The sequence below is a fragment of the Petaurus breviceps genome, unplaced genomic scaffold, assembly GCF_028583685.1.
Source record: "Petaurus breviceps papuanus isolate PSGF00001 unplaced genomic scaffold, PetGlider_PUasm1.0 90804, whole genome shotgun sequence".
In the NCBI taxonomy this organism is placed as follows: domain Eukaryota; kingdom Metazoa; phylum Chordata; class Mammalia; order Diprotodontia; family Petauridae; genus Petaurus; species Petaurus breviceps.
This window is the reverse complement of record NW_027187348.1, coordinates 3,074,724-3,091,326: the sequence shown is the minus strand read 5'-3', so window position 1 is coordinate 3,091,326 and position 16,603 is coordinate 3,074,724. Positions and strand designations below refer to the sequence as shown.

Sequence of the window (16,603 nt, the reverse complement as noted above, 5' to 3'; positions counted from 1 at the left end):
AGATAGATAGATAGATAGATAGATAGATAGATAGATAGATAGATAGACAGACAGACAGACAGACAGACAGATAGACAGACAGACAGACAGACAGACAGATGGACAGATATAGATATAAAGATAAATTTCTTCTCCCTCTACATATTTTCTGGAATCTTCATCAGCCCTTGTGGGTTTAGGTTTAATTCTCATTTCTATGCAGATGACTCACAGATGGATTTAAGTATACATATATGCATGTACACATATATACCTATGTGTATATACTCATAAATATCAATTTACATACATACATTTATATCTATATGTACATATTGATATGTATATCTATATGTGTCTATGTCCATGTCTTTGTGTGTGTGCATGTAAGAGAGACAGAAAGAAAGGAAGGAATCCATGAGAGAGAGAGAGGGAGGGACATATGTACGTGCTGTATACAGTCTCTCACTTAAATCTCCCATCACGGTATCACCACTTATCTACTGAACATTTCAAACTGGATATCCTAGAGATATCTCAATCCCTACAGCTGAACTCATTCTTGTTTTCCCTTGAACCTTCTCTTCTTCTAAATTTCCTTCTTTCTTCTGAAGATACCACCATCCTTCCAGTCTCCTAGGTTCATAAGCTCGGCATATCCGGGACTCTGCATTCTCCCTCTAATCTAATGTTTAATCAGCCATCATGACAACAATAATAGGCAGTTCTTTCTCTCTGCTCACACAGCTCCCACCAGAGTTCAGGTCCTCATCACCTCTCACCTAGATGATTACAACAGTCCTCTAAATTGTCTCCGGCCTCAAGTATTTCACCACTCCAGCCTGGCCCACACATTGTGCCAAAGTAATTTTCCTTCAATACAGATCCAACCACGTGGCTCCCCTACTCAATCAACTCCAGTGACTTCATATTTAGCACAAAATATAAACCCCTCTATTTAGATTTCAAAGTCCTTCGTCACCTCACCCCAATCTAACTTTCCAGCCTCAGAGAACATTACTCCCCCTTCCACACTGCCAGCCAGCCAAACTGGTCTCTCTGTTCTTCACTCATGACACTACATCTGTTTCACTGTGCCTTTTGGGGACTATCCCCTATACCTGGACTGCATTCCCTCCTCACCTCTACCTCGTAACAGTTTCTCTCTTCCTTTAATATGAAACTCGAATGCTATCGTCTACATGAAGCTTTTCCAGATTCCCCCAACTCCTACTGCCCTCCTTCCTAAACTACCTTGGATTTAACCACGGTGTAGGGACAACTTTATATTTACATGGCATATATTTTTATATGTATTAACTGTCTCCTCCATTAGAATAGAAGCTCTGTGTGAGTAAGCACTATCTTACTCTTCTATCCCCAGTGCCTGACATGGGAACTGGTACGTGACTGAATGACATCATAAGAAATAAAACTGATAGATACAAATCATATTATGGTTACTAAGCAGCCACAAGTATTGAATAAGCAAATCTTCCATTATGACATCTGGCTGCAGAGGATCAAACAAAGGGCGAGGAGAGTTGAGAGTCCCTCTCCTTACTGGCACAGAAACTAGAAGCTTAAATACTGGGAAGTTTTATCTAAGGCACTAACTCCCACTGGACAATGTCTACACTAATGTCAACATATTCAGTCAGATAAGTCAATTAGCATATTTATGGAGCTTTGAAGAGATGCACCTGATGGACATCAAAGTCACAACAGTGAAACCAACAGATTAAAAACTCACCTTTATGGGCTCTATCAAATTTGCAAACACTTTCTTCACAACAATCCTAAAAAGTAGGTTTTATCATAGAAGAAGCTGGTGATGCTTGTGGAGAGAGCACTGGGGCCTACAGTCAGGAGGATCTGAGTGCAAACCACAGCTTCAGACACTTACTAACTATGTGACCCTGGTCACTTTTTTTTCCTCTCAGTTTCTTCAACCATAAAATGGAAATAATAACAGCACCTACCTCTCAGGGCTGTTGTGCAGATCAAATGAAATAATAGTTATAAAAAGTACTTTTAAACTTTTTTTTATACAGGGGACAGTGCCTGGCACTGAGTAAGCATTATATAAACGTTTCTTCCCTTTCCCATTCCCCATTATCCTCCTTTTAGAGATGAGGAGAAAGTCCCAGTGTCATATCCCTGGTATCAGACCCAGGATTCAAACCCATATCTCTGCTTCCTGCAAGCCTAGTCTTCCCCACCCCCCCAAAATTTTATATCCCACTACCTTGCCTTACTATTTTTTCTTAGCTACTTATGAGAATCTGTGTTTGGAAAGCTCTTGTAAGTCACAAGAAAATTCAATCAAACACCAAACACATCCAAAATACACCTTTCAGAGAGGTTTCTCCAGCCCTCAGCAAGAGAACTTATTTAAGCCTGCTAGAACCACCTTTTTTCCTAAACCTTTCCATGAACAAAGACTTCAAATACTCCTTTGGAAGAGTCTCAAGATCCAATGACCTCTACAAGTAAGCTGACCATCAACGTGCCTTGTTCAAGTCCTTTCTGTTTCAACTAAGCTCATTTTTTTTTTAAATCGGCTTTAAGTTTCTGGCAATAAGAGGAGACACTCAGACCACTGGAAGCCTCAGTCGTGCCCCACCACTTACCACCACCTTTGTGGCAAAGAGGTACTTGTCACGGAGCTGAAAGTCTCTGACTTCTTCCAAGATCACCTCCTGGTTTTCCCTGGACTGGAAGAAGTCGGTACTTCGAAACACAGTGGAGAAGCCTGTGGGCTCATGCCGCTCAATGTAGATGGTATTGGGTTTGTCATATGGATCAATTCCCCTGTGGAAATGAAAAACGTTTACTACCATGTTCAGATGCATGGGACAGCTTCACTCTAGGCCTGTCACTGAATTGCTCAGCATTGCAGATAGAGCCCTGGCCCTGGAGCTGGGAAAACCTAGTTCAAATACTGCATCATACACTTACTAGCTATATGACCCTGGGCAAATCACTTTACCTTTCTCCCTCATTTCCCATCTGTAAAATGAGATAATAACAGTACCTACCTCTCAGGTTGTTGTAAGGATAAAATGAGATATTTATAGAAGAGCATTAGAAACCTTAAAGTAACATGTAAATACTAGTTATCATCATCATCATCTCCCCCAGAATGCCTAGCATAGTGCTATACTAGCACATTAGGTACTCAGAAAATACCTGCCCAGAGGGAAAGAAGGAAACAAGTCTTTATTAAGTGCCTACTATGAGGCAGGCACTGTGCTAAGGGCTAAACACAAAAAAAAATGACTTCACTCTGTAGCAGATTTCCGAAGTGAGAGCACTTCTGAATTTTAGCATCATTTAATTTTAGAGATAGCAGGATTGTGGAAGTGGAAAGGACCTCAGAGTACATCCAGTCCAAGCCGTACCTCCACAGATTTCACCATGACCTCATGCCTGACAAGTGGTCACCCAGCCTTTGCTGGCAGACCTCTCTTCCCTCCCACAGAAGCAGCCTACTGAGCTCTGGGAAAACTCCAGTTATTCAGATGTATTCCTTCACATTAGGCCTATAGCTTCCTCTTGGCAAATTCCACCCATGGTTCCTGATTCCAGACCTTGGGCCCAGGCAGAACAAGTCCAATTCTGCTCCCATCATTTAGTCCAACACCCTCATTTGAAAGATAAAGAGGTCAAAGCCCAGAAAAATGAAAATCCCATTGTTAGTTATTGACAAGAGCTAGAACTTGGGCCTTGGTCTTCCGATTCTTTGTCCAATGATTTTTTTTCCTCATTTTACAAGAGTACACTGTGTCTAGTCTGGAGTTGGCACAAAAGATGGCACATGGATTCCTGACATTCCACATTAAATACAAAGAAATGACTGACCACGGGATTAATCCTAATCATTAACTCAATTCCTAACACATACAGAGGGGTGGGTGATAGGAAACCTGGAACGAAAAGGGGGAAAAATGAATGAAATGTCTATGGGAGACACCTCTTCTTAGTGACCTTTCAAAAAATAAGGAGCGATACAATCTAATGATCCCAATGAGTCAATCTTCTCAAGCACAAGTAGCCCGGAAGGCTTAGAAAGAAAACATAACAGTGGGAAAAATTCCCCAAGGACAAGGGCTTATCTCTCTCTTTGTATGGTGCCATAGAACACACAGGTGCTTACCAGTGGCTTTTTGAGTAGTCAAGAGCCCAGTGAAACTCCCTCAAAATACCCCTCCCAAAATAAGGTAAAAGCTTCATTTCAGAGTTCTCATTTCAAGGGTGGCATAATTTAGAAAGAGAATGACATTACAACTGGGGATATTTCTACCTTTGTTCTATAATCCAAACAAGTCCCCAATTAATTCCTAACTAGAGCAAAGGAAGAAAACTGATATTTTAGATAAGACCTGGATGAAAATGGTTCTTCATTATCTGATACTGTGTGCGTGTATGTGCGCACGCCTGTACATGTGTGCGTGGGTGTTGGTACAATCTGCTCTCCTCCACAATTAGAAGTACTGATTAGAGTATTTCCGTTGGTGGTTATGCAAATTAGTATAAGGCTCCTCAGTATTACAGAGAGAGAGAAGTTGGGGAGAGGGGAGAAGGAGAGAGTAAAACTGTTCTCAGTTATTTAGAGACCCTGCTTACCTAAGAATCCATTTTAGATGCATCTCTAATAGAAATCATGCCTTATATTTCTATAGTATCTTTTGGGCAAATATGTCAAAAGTTTTTTGACTTTCTAATTTTAAGTATTTATAGAAAACATCAGTAGAGACAAAGTTTAACATTTTATACACAGCAAAATGTGGCATTTCTAAAAGACCACTTCCAAAAAAAGGTCTTCAGAAAGCATAAACACTGCAGTAACTCCAATATCCTCCTGGTTTCCTAATGGATAGAGAAATCCCAAAGATCTGATCCCCTCCCATAATCAGTCCTCATTCAGATTGAACTGGGGTTCTGACTCACATTCTCTAAGTTTTGGTTTGATTTTTTTTTCTGTGATTCTCAATTCCAGACAGGGTCAAACATGTTTACATCAAAAATGGAATCAAATTAGAGAGAAGATATTTAAAAGTTAGTCCCTACCTCTTAAGATGGTACAACTTACCAAGCAAATGACTTCACATGTTCTTGAATCATGACCCAGGTCTGGCCAAAATCATCTGATTTCCAGAGCTGCAAATCAATAATATAAAAGTGGGCTATATATATATATATATATAGAAAGAGGGCTAAGCACTCTGGGCCGCTGACAACTAAATCACCATCAAACTCCTACTGTGAAGCCCAGTCTTGGGGAACACGACAGCAGAGCCTATAACAACAGGCACAGATCACTGGAACCAATAGGAGTGCTCAAAAAAGCATCTAAGGATAGGGAGGAATGGATAAATCTGTTACCCTGTCTTCTCTGCAGTTATCAAAATCTCAGACAGTTTTTTGGAGGAAAAAATTATTGGGTTCATTTCTTCTTTCCAAAGAATGATGCCGTTCTGGTTTTCCAGAAAGGACATTGCCTCTAAAATTGTATATCAGTTGATGGAATGTGACCAGGAAGTTACTCCTAGGTCTTCCTCCCTCAGAAGTAATGTCCTTGAACACCTTTAGTAAGTTTAGGTGACTAAGGTGGGTGTAAGGGAGAAGAGTGAACATCAGTCAAGGACCGAACAACAGAGCTTCCAACAGAATCATCAGCATACACGGGGAACGATTCTAAGCATGACAAACTATCTTGCTAGGCTTAGCCAGAGAGATGACATAAAAGCCAACCACCTAAACTTCAAAAACCATGACCTGGAGGCCCCTTCCAAAGGTTGTTTTATGTGTCTCCGGCAACAGGATGCTAGAAGAATAAGGCCAAAAACAATAATAAAGATAACTGAACCACTCTGGGAAACTGACATAGGCCCATACTTGGTCTATTCCTTTTCTTCTCCCTCCTACCCATGCCAAGTCTTTTCTATGAAAAACCTAAAACCTTGCCAAAGTAAGTGGGAGGCATTTTTGGTTAAATAGGTTACAAGTAAAAAGAAAATGACCCACATTTAGTTGGTACAATCAATATCAAGCCAACCCCAGGCCCAGGCAGGTTTATGCCACGTCTATGTCCTTGACCTACTTAATCCCAGGCCTGAAACTGATCCCCTTGCTGTTTTCCTGAAGTTTTCTTCCCTCAACAATTAGAAAAGAAATACATTTTCCCAAAGGAGTAAACAGTTGATATTATCCTAATATAAATTTAGGGTAAATATACAACAGAGGGTCAGAAATGTAAAAACACAGCCTGTAGAGTGCAGGTTCCTGCTTTCTCTGTCATAATGGCTATGAGGGCCTTGGTTTACACTCCCTCCCCCCACTCAATCACAAAATACCTGTCTAGAACAGCACAAGGTTAAAAAGTAAGAGGCTGCCAAGTGTTGGGGTAGTGATCCTTGACCAGAAGGAGGAAGGAAATTGCCAAGGGATATATTTTTACTTAACAACAGTAAATGAAATTGTACTTAGAAATGCTGAGCCTAGAGGAGGGAAAAGAATTAGTGAAAGGACACAGACAGAGGACTAAGCCATGTCCTATTAAGGGTCCTTCCAAGGCAACAGGTGGGTGAGTAGGTAGGTGGGTGAGAGGGGGTTCACTTACCTGCTTATTGGGGTGAGATCTATCAAAGCCCAGGAGAAGGTTGGGGGCCTTGGTATGAAGGAGTAGGTCGGCTGCCCGAAATGGGATAGAGAAACCCTGGACGGTGCTGCAGAAGTCAAAAGTAATCCAGAGGTACTGGGCATAGGCATCCACAAAGATGTACTGGAGAAAAAAAGAGAGAAGACAGAGGCACACGTTGACAAAAAGTTGGCAATGATCAGCCAACCCCTTAGCTATACAACGTGAGAGCATTAGGGAAAGATGAAAACCAGGGAGAAGTGAGAGGCCTGCAAATCCACAGAGAACAGGACCCTCTTACCATCTAAGCATATCGATAAAGAGATGCAAACATAGAGAACCAAGAGAATGAGCTGTATGATGACAACATCATAAGGGAAAACAATGCTAAAAGCCTTCAGAACTCTGTTTGACACAATGACCACTCAGTTCCAAAAGACAAATGGCGAAGCATCTCCTACCTCTTGACAAGTTTGTCTTGGCAATTATGTCTCTCACCTCTTGGCAAAGAAGTGATGAGCTATAGGTGTCAAATGAGGCATAAGCTGTCAGATACGACCAATGTGCACATTTGTCTTGTTTAACTGTACTTCTTTGTTATGAGAGTGTTCTTTCAGGGGGTAGTGACAGAAATTTTATTTTTAAAGCCAATAAAAGTGAAGTTAAAAACAAAATATTCCAATTTTTGAGATAAAGAAGGGAAGGGAGGGAGGGAAGGAGGGAGGAAAGAAAGAACGAAGGAAGGAAGGAAGGAAGGAAGGAAGGAAGGAAGGAAGGAAGGAAGGAAGGAAGGAAGGAAGGAAGGAAGGAAGGAAGGAAGGAAGGAAGGGAAGGAAGGAAAGGAAGGAAGGAAGGAAGGAAGGAAGGAAGGAAGGAAGGAAGGAAGGAAGGAAGGAAGAAAGAAAGAAAGAAAGAAAGAAAGAAAGAAAGAAAGAAAGAAAGAAAGAAAGAAAGAAAGAAAGAAAGAAAGATCTGTTAAGCTCTCTCAATTGACCAGCAGCGTGATACATGGAAGAGATATACATACAAAAGGCTTAACAATCCTTGCTTGCCCTTAAGCAACTTCATTCTAATCAAGGAAAACAACATATTTCGGGGTGCAAAGATCTAAGTGGGTAGCTCTGGTCTGGGAAGACTCAGGGATGGGAAATGAGGTAATGTTGATTTGACTACTGTTCTCAGAGCATAAGTGGCAGTGACTTGGCCAGTGGCTAATGGTTCATTCTTTTCAAAGGCCAACAACAACCAAGAGACCAGGGAATCAGAGTAGTACAGTAGGAAGATCAAAGGATTTGTAGTCAAAGGACCTAGGTCTGCTATTTACTACCAAATGACCTTAGGCACTAAAACCCCTTTATGCCTCAGTTTCTTCATCCATAAATAAGGGGGTTGGACCAAATAGCCACCAAAGTCCCTTCCAACTCTAAATCTGTGATCCATTGATTCTATGAGGTTATGATTTACCTGTACTCCTGAAAGGCTGAATTGAGAGTGGGCAGGGAAATAGGCTGGAAAAGAACTCCAGTCTTAGCACCATTCAAAGGAGCTCCAGGCCAAACCTTAACATCACCTGCCCAGCACTTTCCTAGGCCCTGGAAGAATGGCTTTTTCTCCTTGCACAAGGAGGCTGGGCTATTTCCACAGAGAAAGGAGCAGCCCCTAAAGCCAGCAGACTTTCTAGGCAGCATCTAAAGGAGTGGCTCCAGTGGGAACAGGACACACCTTATTTTGGCTGTACAAGGGTGACTAAGTTTGAACAATACCTTGGCAGACTAGCAACCGCCTGCCTATAGAGGCCCTTTGTGGAGAGAGAGAATAAATGGCCTGTTCCACAGCTGGCCAGGAAGCTCAGCAGAGGACTAAGAAGTCAGAATCAGTAAGATCCAGGTCTACCATGAGTCTAGTCACAGAAATAAAATATGAAAACTGAATGCAAAAAAACCCTTCCCTGATCAACTTCCCTCCACAGGATCCACCAGGCAAACCAACCTAGCTGAAGCACTAAGATTCCTTGAGGGAGCAACAGGAGACAGAAGTGGGTAAAACCAATGCCACTATCTCAACCACCACCTTCCCTCAAGCCCTGCTGGAGAAAGCCTAGGTCTATGAAACCAAGAGCTCTGGGAACAGAAGAGATCCCCCGCCCATCTGCCCTGCTCTGAGCGTGGCCCACTTCACTGTGGAAAACAATCCCTATAGAGAAGGGGTCCACATTCCTAGCCACCACCAACACCAACCACTAACCAGATGCCACAAAAGGACAGCTAAGCCCAGGAGCCTCAGTGATGCCAATGACCCCCCAGACTACCATTTCTGAGTCTCGCACCTAGCTCATTGAAATTACTGTTCTGGGAAACTGCCCCTGTGGAATAAGGAGACCTTGCAACTGGTTCTGCAGGTGCGACATACAGCTCCCATCTGCTCAGCAACCACAGCTACAAAAAAGAAAATAAAGTTCTCAACACCAAAGTCCTTGGCATTGCTGAGTGGTTCAAAAATCAGAAACAGACAAAAATAATTTTCTGTGGGGAAAAAAACACTTAAAAGATCTATGACCATCTGCTTTGCCACTGCCCCCTAAGGACCATGAAATCTTTCCATCTGACTTGAAGGAGCTGAAACCATCTATGTGTGTTGTCTCCCCCCATTAGAATGTGAGTACTTTTCTATTTGTATTCTGGGTGCTTACATGGTACTCTGCACACAGTGGGTGCTTAAAAATGCCTTTTTTCATTTATCCATCCATCTATCTATTCATTATTTGTTCCCAGGTTCCTTGATACTCACAGACTCAGTAAACATCACGTTATTTGCATTTAGCTTTTCTGCTAAAGCATAAACTTCCCAAGGACAGGAACTCTATCTATTTCTCCTGTATCTTAGCACCTAGACACCATCCACACAGTGTTGAGCTCAAAGAAACTAAGGTTTATTATCAAACTGAAAAGAGCAGATGTAAAAAAAAAATGTTCTCAAAGCAAATTTCCACTGGAATGCAGTGCTTTACAAAGGGTAAGAACAAAAGGATCATCCCACATCTTGGCATGGAAGAGTTCTAGGGAGCTCACTCCCTCCCCTACCTCCAAATGGGCTCCACTCAAACCATCCCAGACAGAATGAAGTGTTGTAGGTAGGAGGGAGTTCCTCTTAAGGATTTCTCTAGGGAGTGATCCCCAACTTCCCTCTGCTGGATTTGGGACCACACTTCCTTAGCCTTGTGGCTGTTGGAAAATCACGTGACTTTGAGCCTCTGTTTCCTCATTCACAAAATGGGGGTAATTCATCCCACTACCAACCTCACCAGATTGCAATAAGGAGAGTTACTATATATTGTAAAGTGGTTATTATGTAAAAACCACCACCCTACTCATACTTCATGAACTCGCAATAAGAACTAATTACATTACCCCAACCTTCAAATTGCTCTCAATTATTGTGATATGGTTTAGGCTAGGCTTTATTTTCCCATATTTTCATCATCTGAATCTTCTCCTACTTCTCTGGAACCATTCTTCTCCTCAAAACTCTTTTCTACTTTGACAACCATGATATTTCACTAATTAAATTACTCCTATGTGCCTCTTTGGCCACACACTCTGTCTTCTGTTTTGGTTGGCTTATCTTCCTGCTCCTATCCCAAGCTGCAAACATGGCCTGAGGCCCACTCTTCATTTCAATGTTCCCCCTAGGAAAGTACAGTCATTTTCATTTCTATGAGGATAGGATGATTCTCCAAGTCCCCAAGTCTCCAGTATGGACCTCACACCCAAGGCCAGTCGTCACCCACAACAGTCTCTCAAGCCCAGCCCTTTGAAGACATCGTTCTGGAAAATAATCCCTATGGAAATGAAGCCCTGTAACTGGTTCTGCAGGTACCTAATTCCAACATTTCAAACACTGAACTCATTATCTCCCACCCCACTTTCCAACTTCCCTATTTCTGTTGATTCTTCAAGTGTTTCTGGCTTAAACTGGTAGAGATGGTTTAGACTTGACTTCTCACACTCCATCAGCTATCAAGGCCTATCATTTATTTCTTCTTCTGAAATTCTTGTTAATGATTTTAACATGTCTCCTATCTGTCCCTTCTTTTCCATCCTCAATGTTACCAGCCTAGTCCTTGTTCAGAGCTATAAATAGAAAATTTAGGTTCCCAAAGTAGTAATGGGGCACTTAAAACTATCCATGGAAGATAGTGAGTCTTTTCTCCACCAATGTCATTTCCTGAATAAGCTGTCAACTATAAGATCAGAGAATTACATCTAGCACTCAAAGGAACATTAGAGATCATCTGGTCTGACCCCTTCTAATTTTACAAATGAGGAAGCTGAAACCCAAAAAGGGTATGTTACTTGTCCAAGGTCACACAGACAAGACAAAACAGCACTAGAATTTGAACTCAGTACGGTGCCTGATACATAGTAGGTGCTTAATAAATGCTTACTGACTAAATGAATGACTGCAACTTCAAGTTGAGGGCTTTCAACTACTGCCTCCCAGTATTAATACAAATACTAACCACCACTGAATATCATTACTGACTGGCTTAGATGTCCCCTGGGGCAACCCTCCTCCTGTTCTTTAGCAAAAAAATATCTCAGGAAGTAGTCTGAGAAAGATGCAAAATAAGTGTTACTAGTCTGGAAACATTAGAGCAAGAACAGCCATTAACTACCAAGGCCTCACTTCTGTGGGTGTCTCCCTCATAGGTTACCTGGGGGTCACAAGAAAGGATTTTTCTATACAGTTCAATGCCTTTGAACTCACCAAGGTTGGTCCAGGTCCTCACTCATCAGGTCATGCTTTAATTATGGCGACAGCTCTAATCCAGGGATTCTTAATTTATGGGTCTATGGCCATACATGGATAAATTTCAGGAGATCCATGAATTTGGATGGGAAAATTTATTTCACAACTGAATTTCATTTCCTTCAATTATGTGCTTTAAAAAAAAATCATGATTCTGAGAAGGGTTTCACAGGCTTCACCAGCCTGCCAACGGGGTCCAGGACACAAAAAAGAAGAACTCTTCTCCAATCATCAATCCTGCAAGCCATTCTGCACACTGCTGTAAGATTAATCCTCCTACAATTCCTCTCCTAAATAACATTTTTACTGTAAACCTAGTGAGAACTCAACAAATAATCAAATAGGTAATAAATCAAGAAATATAACTCCAAATACAACTTTAAATTCCAAACCACTTAATAATATTAACTTTGACCAAAAAAAATTACTTTTTCTTTGTGTTCCCTTCCCAATCTCTTTTCCATCTGGATACTTATACATTTTATTGGGGCTGTCTTTAAAAGGACATGGGGGTGTCCTCGTGCCAGTCACTTCCTTAAAAACTGTGAGTTGTCCCTGCCCCCAGCTCCTTCAGGATGAAGTCCAGATTTCTAAGATGGGCTGTCAAGTCATCTCATTCCACCCTACCTTTTTCCAGGCTTCTCTTACTACTCAAGGGGAACTCTCACAACCCTCCTGTAAAAAGGTACCAATATGATTCCCATCCTTGGATCACACCATTCTCTATGCTCCTTACTTCACTCAGAACATCTCCCCCTTTCTAGTACTTAGCACAGTGCCTGGCACAAAGTAAGAAAAATAAATAAGTAAAGAATATTCACATAGCACTGTGGTAAGGCCTTTACAATTATTATCTCATCACAACAACCCTGGGAGATAGGGGCTATTATAGCTCCCATTTTACAGATCAGGAAACTGAAAAAAACAGAGGTAATGCTAATGGTCATGCAGGTAGTGTCTGAGGTGGGATTTGAACTCAGGTTTTCTTGACTCTAGGCCCCTGGAAAGGACAACCCATTAGATTTTAAAAGTTACACAAATTACATTGAGAAAATGAATCTGGACGGTGAGGTGGCACAGTGAACAGAGCACCAGCCCTGGAGTCAGAAGGACGTGAGTTCAGATCAGGCCTCAGACACCTAACACTTACTAGCCAGGTAACCTTGGGCAAGTCACTCAACCCCAATTGCCCTACCTTCCCTCCTCCAAAAAAGCAAAAAAAAAAAAAAATGAACTTATCTAATTCTTTCCTGATAGAAGGAATAAAAATGGGGGGTGGGGAGAGAAGACAGTATGGTATGTCACAAGGGTCTGAAAACTGAGGCAGAAAAGAAAAGGGTTCGTGGCACCAAAAAACAATTCATACACGTCAAAATTTTACCTAAGTCTGGCCCCCATCTGATCAACTAAAATGAATTTGAATAACTTCAGCATTAGAGACAGCACTAATCCCAGGTTACCTCTGTGGTGTTGTGAGGGTTGCATGCTCTAGAAAAGGGCCCCAGGACCTTTCACACCCATTAAGCTGGGCCCTGTAGTATGAGTGGTCCTAGCTTGCTACAGCAGGGGGTCTTAACATTTTCTGAGTCTTGGACCCTCAGTGAATCCTATGGATCCCTTTCTTCTTAACCGAAGGAAATGCTAACTTTCTGTAGGAGGCAAGTAGAAATAAAGATCTAATTTTTTTTTTCCCATCCAAGGTCACAGACCCCATGAAATCTTGACTCCTGGGCTACAAGGATAAGGGTGTTAAAGCTTCTTTCTAAGTGACTTAGGGAGTCAGGAAAACTAAAAAAGACCTGAAGCCTTCATATAAACCCCTCACTGCTACCACCATTACTATCAAGGCATCAGCTAGATGCTGAGGGTCTCCCACTTTTTCCATATATATTCCTTCAGAAAGCACTCTGCTCCTTAATATTAAAAAAAAATTTAAATTTCTCCTCCTTTCTCATCAATGTTCACATATAACCAGGAAAAAATGTCAGCGGCAGGGATGGAGAGGCACAAAATAAGATTCTCCTTGATGCCCTACTGACAACAAGATACTTCTTCAGAAACCGTGTGGTTTTTCTCAGGAAGTATCAGGTCCAGTGGAACAATGTGACTTCTCTGGGTGAAAACAAACATAATGAACGTAATTAGAGTCACCATTTCCTTCCTGAGGAGTTCAAGGTGTGAGAGAGCAGACAGCTACCACCAAGGAAGCAGAAACTCCTTGGCAATGTTTCTCCTAGATTGCTGCACAAGGCCCCAGCACTGGCCCGTTCTATGGATATCAGGCCGTTCCATCCCCTGTCTCTGAAACTCCACCAGTTACAAAGCTACTCAGACCCAAGCAAAAGAAAGGTGGGGAGAATGAAGGAGCCAATGCAGCAAATGTGCATTTGCTCTTCTCTAGGTAGGACTCTCACTCAATATTAATACAGAAGCAAGGTGGAACGGTGGGGAAAGTGCTAAACTTTGAGTCACAGGACCTGAGTTTGAATCTTGGTTCTGCCACTAACTAGCTCTGTGACCCTAGACAAGTCACTCTACTTCTCTGGGCTTCATTTCCTAAGGATGTTGCACTAGAGGGGCCTCTGAGGTCCTCTGCAGCTCTAAATCTTTGACCCTACAGAATTCCCATCCCATCCCACTTGTGGCACCTAAATTTTGTCCCGGAGATTTTCTTCCCCTCCTGCATTCCTCTTGATCTGTACAATATTTTTGTACACACACACACACACACACATCCCCAACCACCCACCCCCCCTACACACCATTTCCCTCCCTATTAAGCCTTGCTCATGTCCCTTTACTGTATCACCTCCAGGCCTACTCCTTGCCCTTCCATCTCAGAAAAACAGAAAAAAAAAATTCCAAATATCTGTTATATAGGAATGCATTATGGAAAGGTTCTATGACTTAAAAAGGTAAGGAAGCTAGAGATGTAATCTGCTCCTACAATCCCACACAAAGCAGAAAATCAACAGATCACGCTGAAATGCTAACACAGAGCTCCACTGGTCTGTGGGACTTGGAGCTACTAGCTTCTCCCCAATACTACCAGAGCTAAAAGCCACCTCACCAAGGCCTGCCCCCAAACGAAATCCAATTCAACAATCCTGGAGTGCCAACTCTGTACAAGGCACTGGACTAGGTGCTGGGCCAACAGAGATGAGAGAGGTCATAGAACATGCCCTCAAGAGGTTTACAAACTAAGAGGGGAAGGAATGGACATTACTTTTCCCTTCCCAGTCCTGCCTGACTTTCTCTAGCCTCTCCACTGCTGGTTCATCCTGGAAGTTCCCTCAGAGCCTGGGCCCCCCTTGCCCTGGAGCAGGCCACCATCCTCCTACCCAGTCCTCTGCAAGGACTAAGTCCCTCCTCCCACTGGTGACTTCTTCCTAGAGCATCCATCTTGTGCAATGACCCAGACAGGCCTGCATGCATTCTCTGGATTTCAGAACCATGCCTCTAGTCGGGTACCTTCATCCCTGTCTCCCGTAACCCTGTCTTGCAGGTCCTCGTGGTCAGGGACTGACCTTTTTGCTTGTATCCGTATCACCAAGACTCAGAAAAGTGCCTGACGCATATTAAATCCTTAATACATGCCTCCTTCCTTCATTCCTTCCTTCCCTCCTTCCTTCCTTCCCTCCTTCCTTCCTTCCTTCCTTCCTATACAAATATGTATGATACAAGGGAAAATGTGCTAAGTGCAAAGGAGGGATCCGAGAAAAGTGCTAGGAGAAACGAGAAGATGGAGAAATCAATTATAGCTGGGGTCAGAGCCCAAGAAGGCTTTATGAAGGAAATGGCACCTGCATCAGGTATTTAAGGAGGGGACTTCCAATGGGTAAAGTGGGGGGGAGGCGGCAATTTATTCTAGCAAGTCATGGGGCACTATGATAAAGGATAGAGGAGGAAGAGAGCAGGACAAGAAGGGAAATGGTGAGAAGTCAGATGGCCAGAGCAGGCTGCCCACACTCCAATATAGAAGCATGAGTTAAGACGAGACAGTGGTGCCAGAGTGTGGAAGGCCTTGAACACCAGTTAAAGTGTGTGTGTGTGTGTGTGGTTTTTTAACACACATGCATGTATATACGTAGGTATGTATGTATATGCATGCACATATATGTATATATATATTTTTTTTAATGTTACTGCATCTTTTTTTTAATCTGGTAAAGAAATTTTTCACAATAAAAATATAATTAAAAACTGATTTATCAAAGTCATTTATATTTTAAGTAAAATCAGTCCAAAGTCTGCTTCAAAAGCAAAGCCCTTAGGATAGATAGCCAGATGAGACAATAGGAGGGAAAAAAGAACCCATGGCCTGATCTGCAATATACAATATCTGCTGGTTTGAGTTTTCTCTCCATGCAAAAACAGGGCCTGGGGTTAGTCAATGAGGAATGGATTACTGCAGTGAACAGAGCAACATCAAAAGTGGCTCTGAATGAAAAACAACAAAAATACAGTCAGAGAAGACTGTAACTGATTCACTGGACGCTGCCCTATTCTAGTCACCACTTTTTCAATGCCCTTTCAGATACACAGTTGCTGTGAGAAAAAACACTTTGTAAACCTTGAGGCCCCAGAGAAATGTGGCCTACAATAACAAAGATAATCATTATCATAATTACTACCACCCTGGATGGTAATCAGTGAAGGAGAGGATTTTCTGTGGGCTTTCTTTGCATTAGAAATTCTGATTAGTGATGGGGCATCACTGTTCTGTGGGGCCAATCTTACAAACAGGGTCTCCTCCATAATAAATGCTCCCCTCCATGTACAAATACTAGCTGAGTCTGAGAAGGGCCCAGGCTTCACCACCTGCACCCAAAATATTTCAACACATTTGTTTTCCCCTAACAACAGAGTTCTTTCTTTCCCAACCAGGGTCCACTAAGGCAATACTCTGTGGCTGCTACTTCCTTACCCGCTTGTTGTCTGCTGGGCTATGGTAGAATTGAGCAATCACTGCTTCACTGTTGTTTCCCACACCAAAGTTGAATTTCTCTGATATTTTCTGGAACGATTTCCCATAGTCGTAAGACACGTAAACCTGGAAGGTGGGGGTAGAGGGAGAGAGGGGAGAAAGAATTACAAGAGATCAGACAGAGAAATACCTCCTTCTGGCTTCTCTTTCAAACTGTCCTGTTACAGGTTCTGAATGTGGTAACA

At 42.3% G+C, this 16,603-nt stretch overlaps 1 protein-coding gene across 1 annotated transcript in view; it reads right to left on the bottom strand.

Annotated features, from left to right (window-relative positions):
- SORL1 (sortilin related receptor 1) overlaps positions 1-16,603 on the bottom strand; it is a 207,312-nt gene that overhangs the window by 147,738 nt on the left and 42,971 nt on the right. Inside the window, exons 3-6 of the mRNA XM_069070073.1 lie at positions 16,359-16,484; positions 6,605-6,766; positions 5,075-5,142; positions 2,613-2,793 (exon numbers count right to left, since the gene is read on the bottom strand). Coding sequence (XP_068926174.1) covers positions 2,613-2,793; positions 5,075-5,142; positions 6,605-6,766; positions 16,359-16,484 — 537 coding nt within the window. The remainder of the gene's footprint in view (positions 1-2,612; positions 2,794-5,074; positions 5,143-6,604; positions 6,767-16,358; positions 16,485-16,603) is intronic.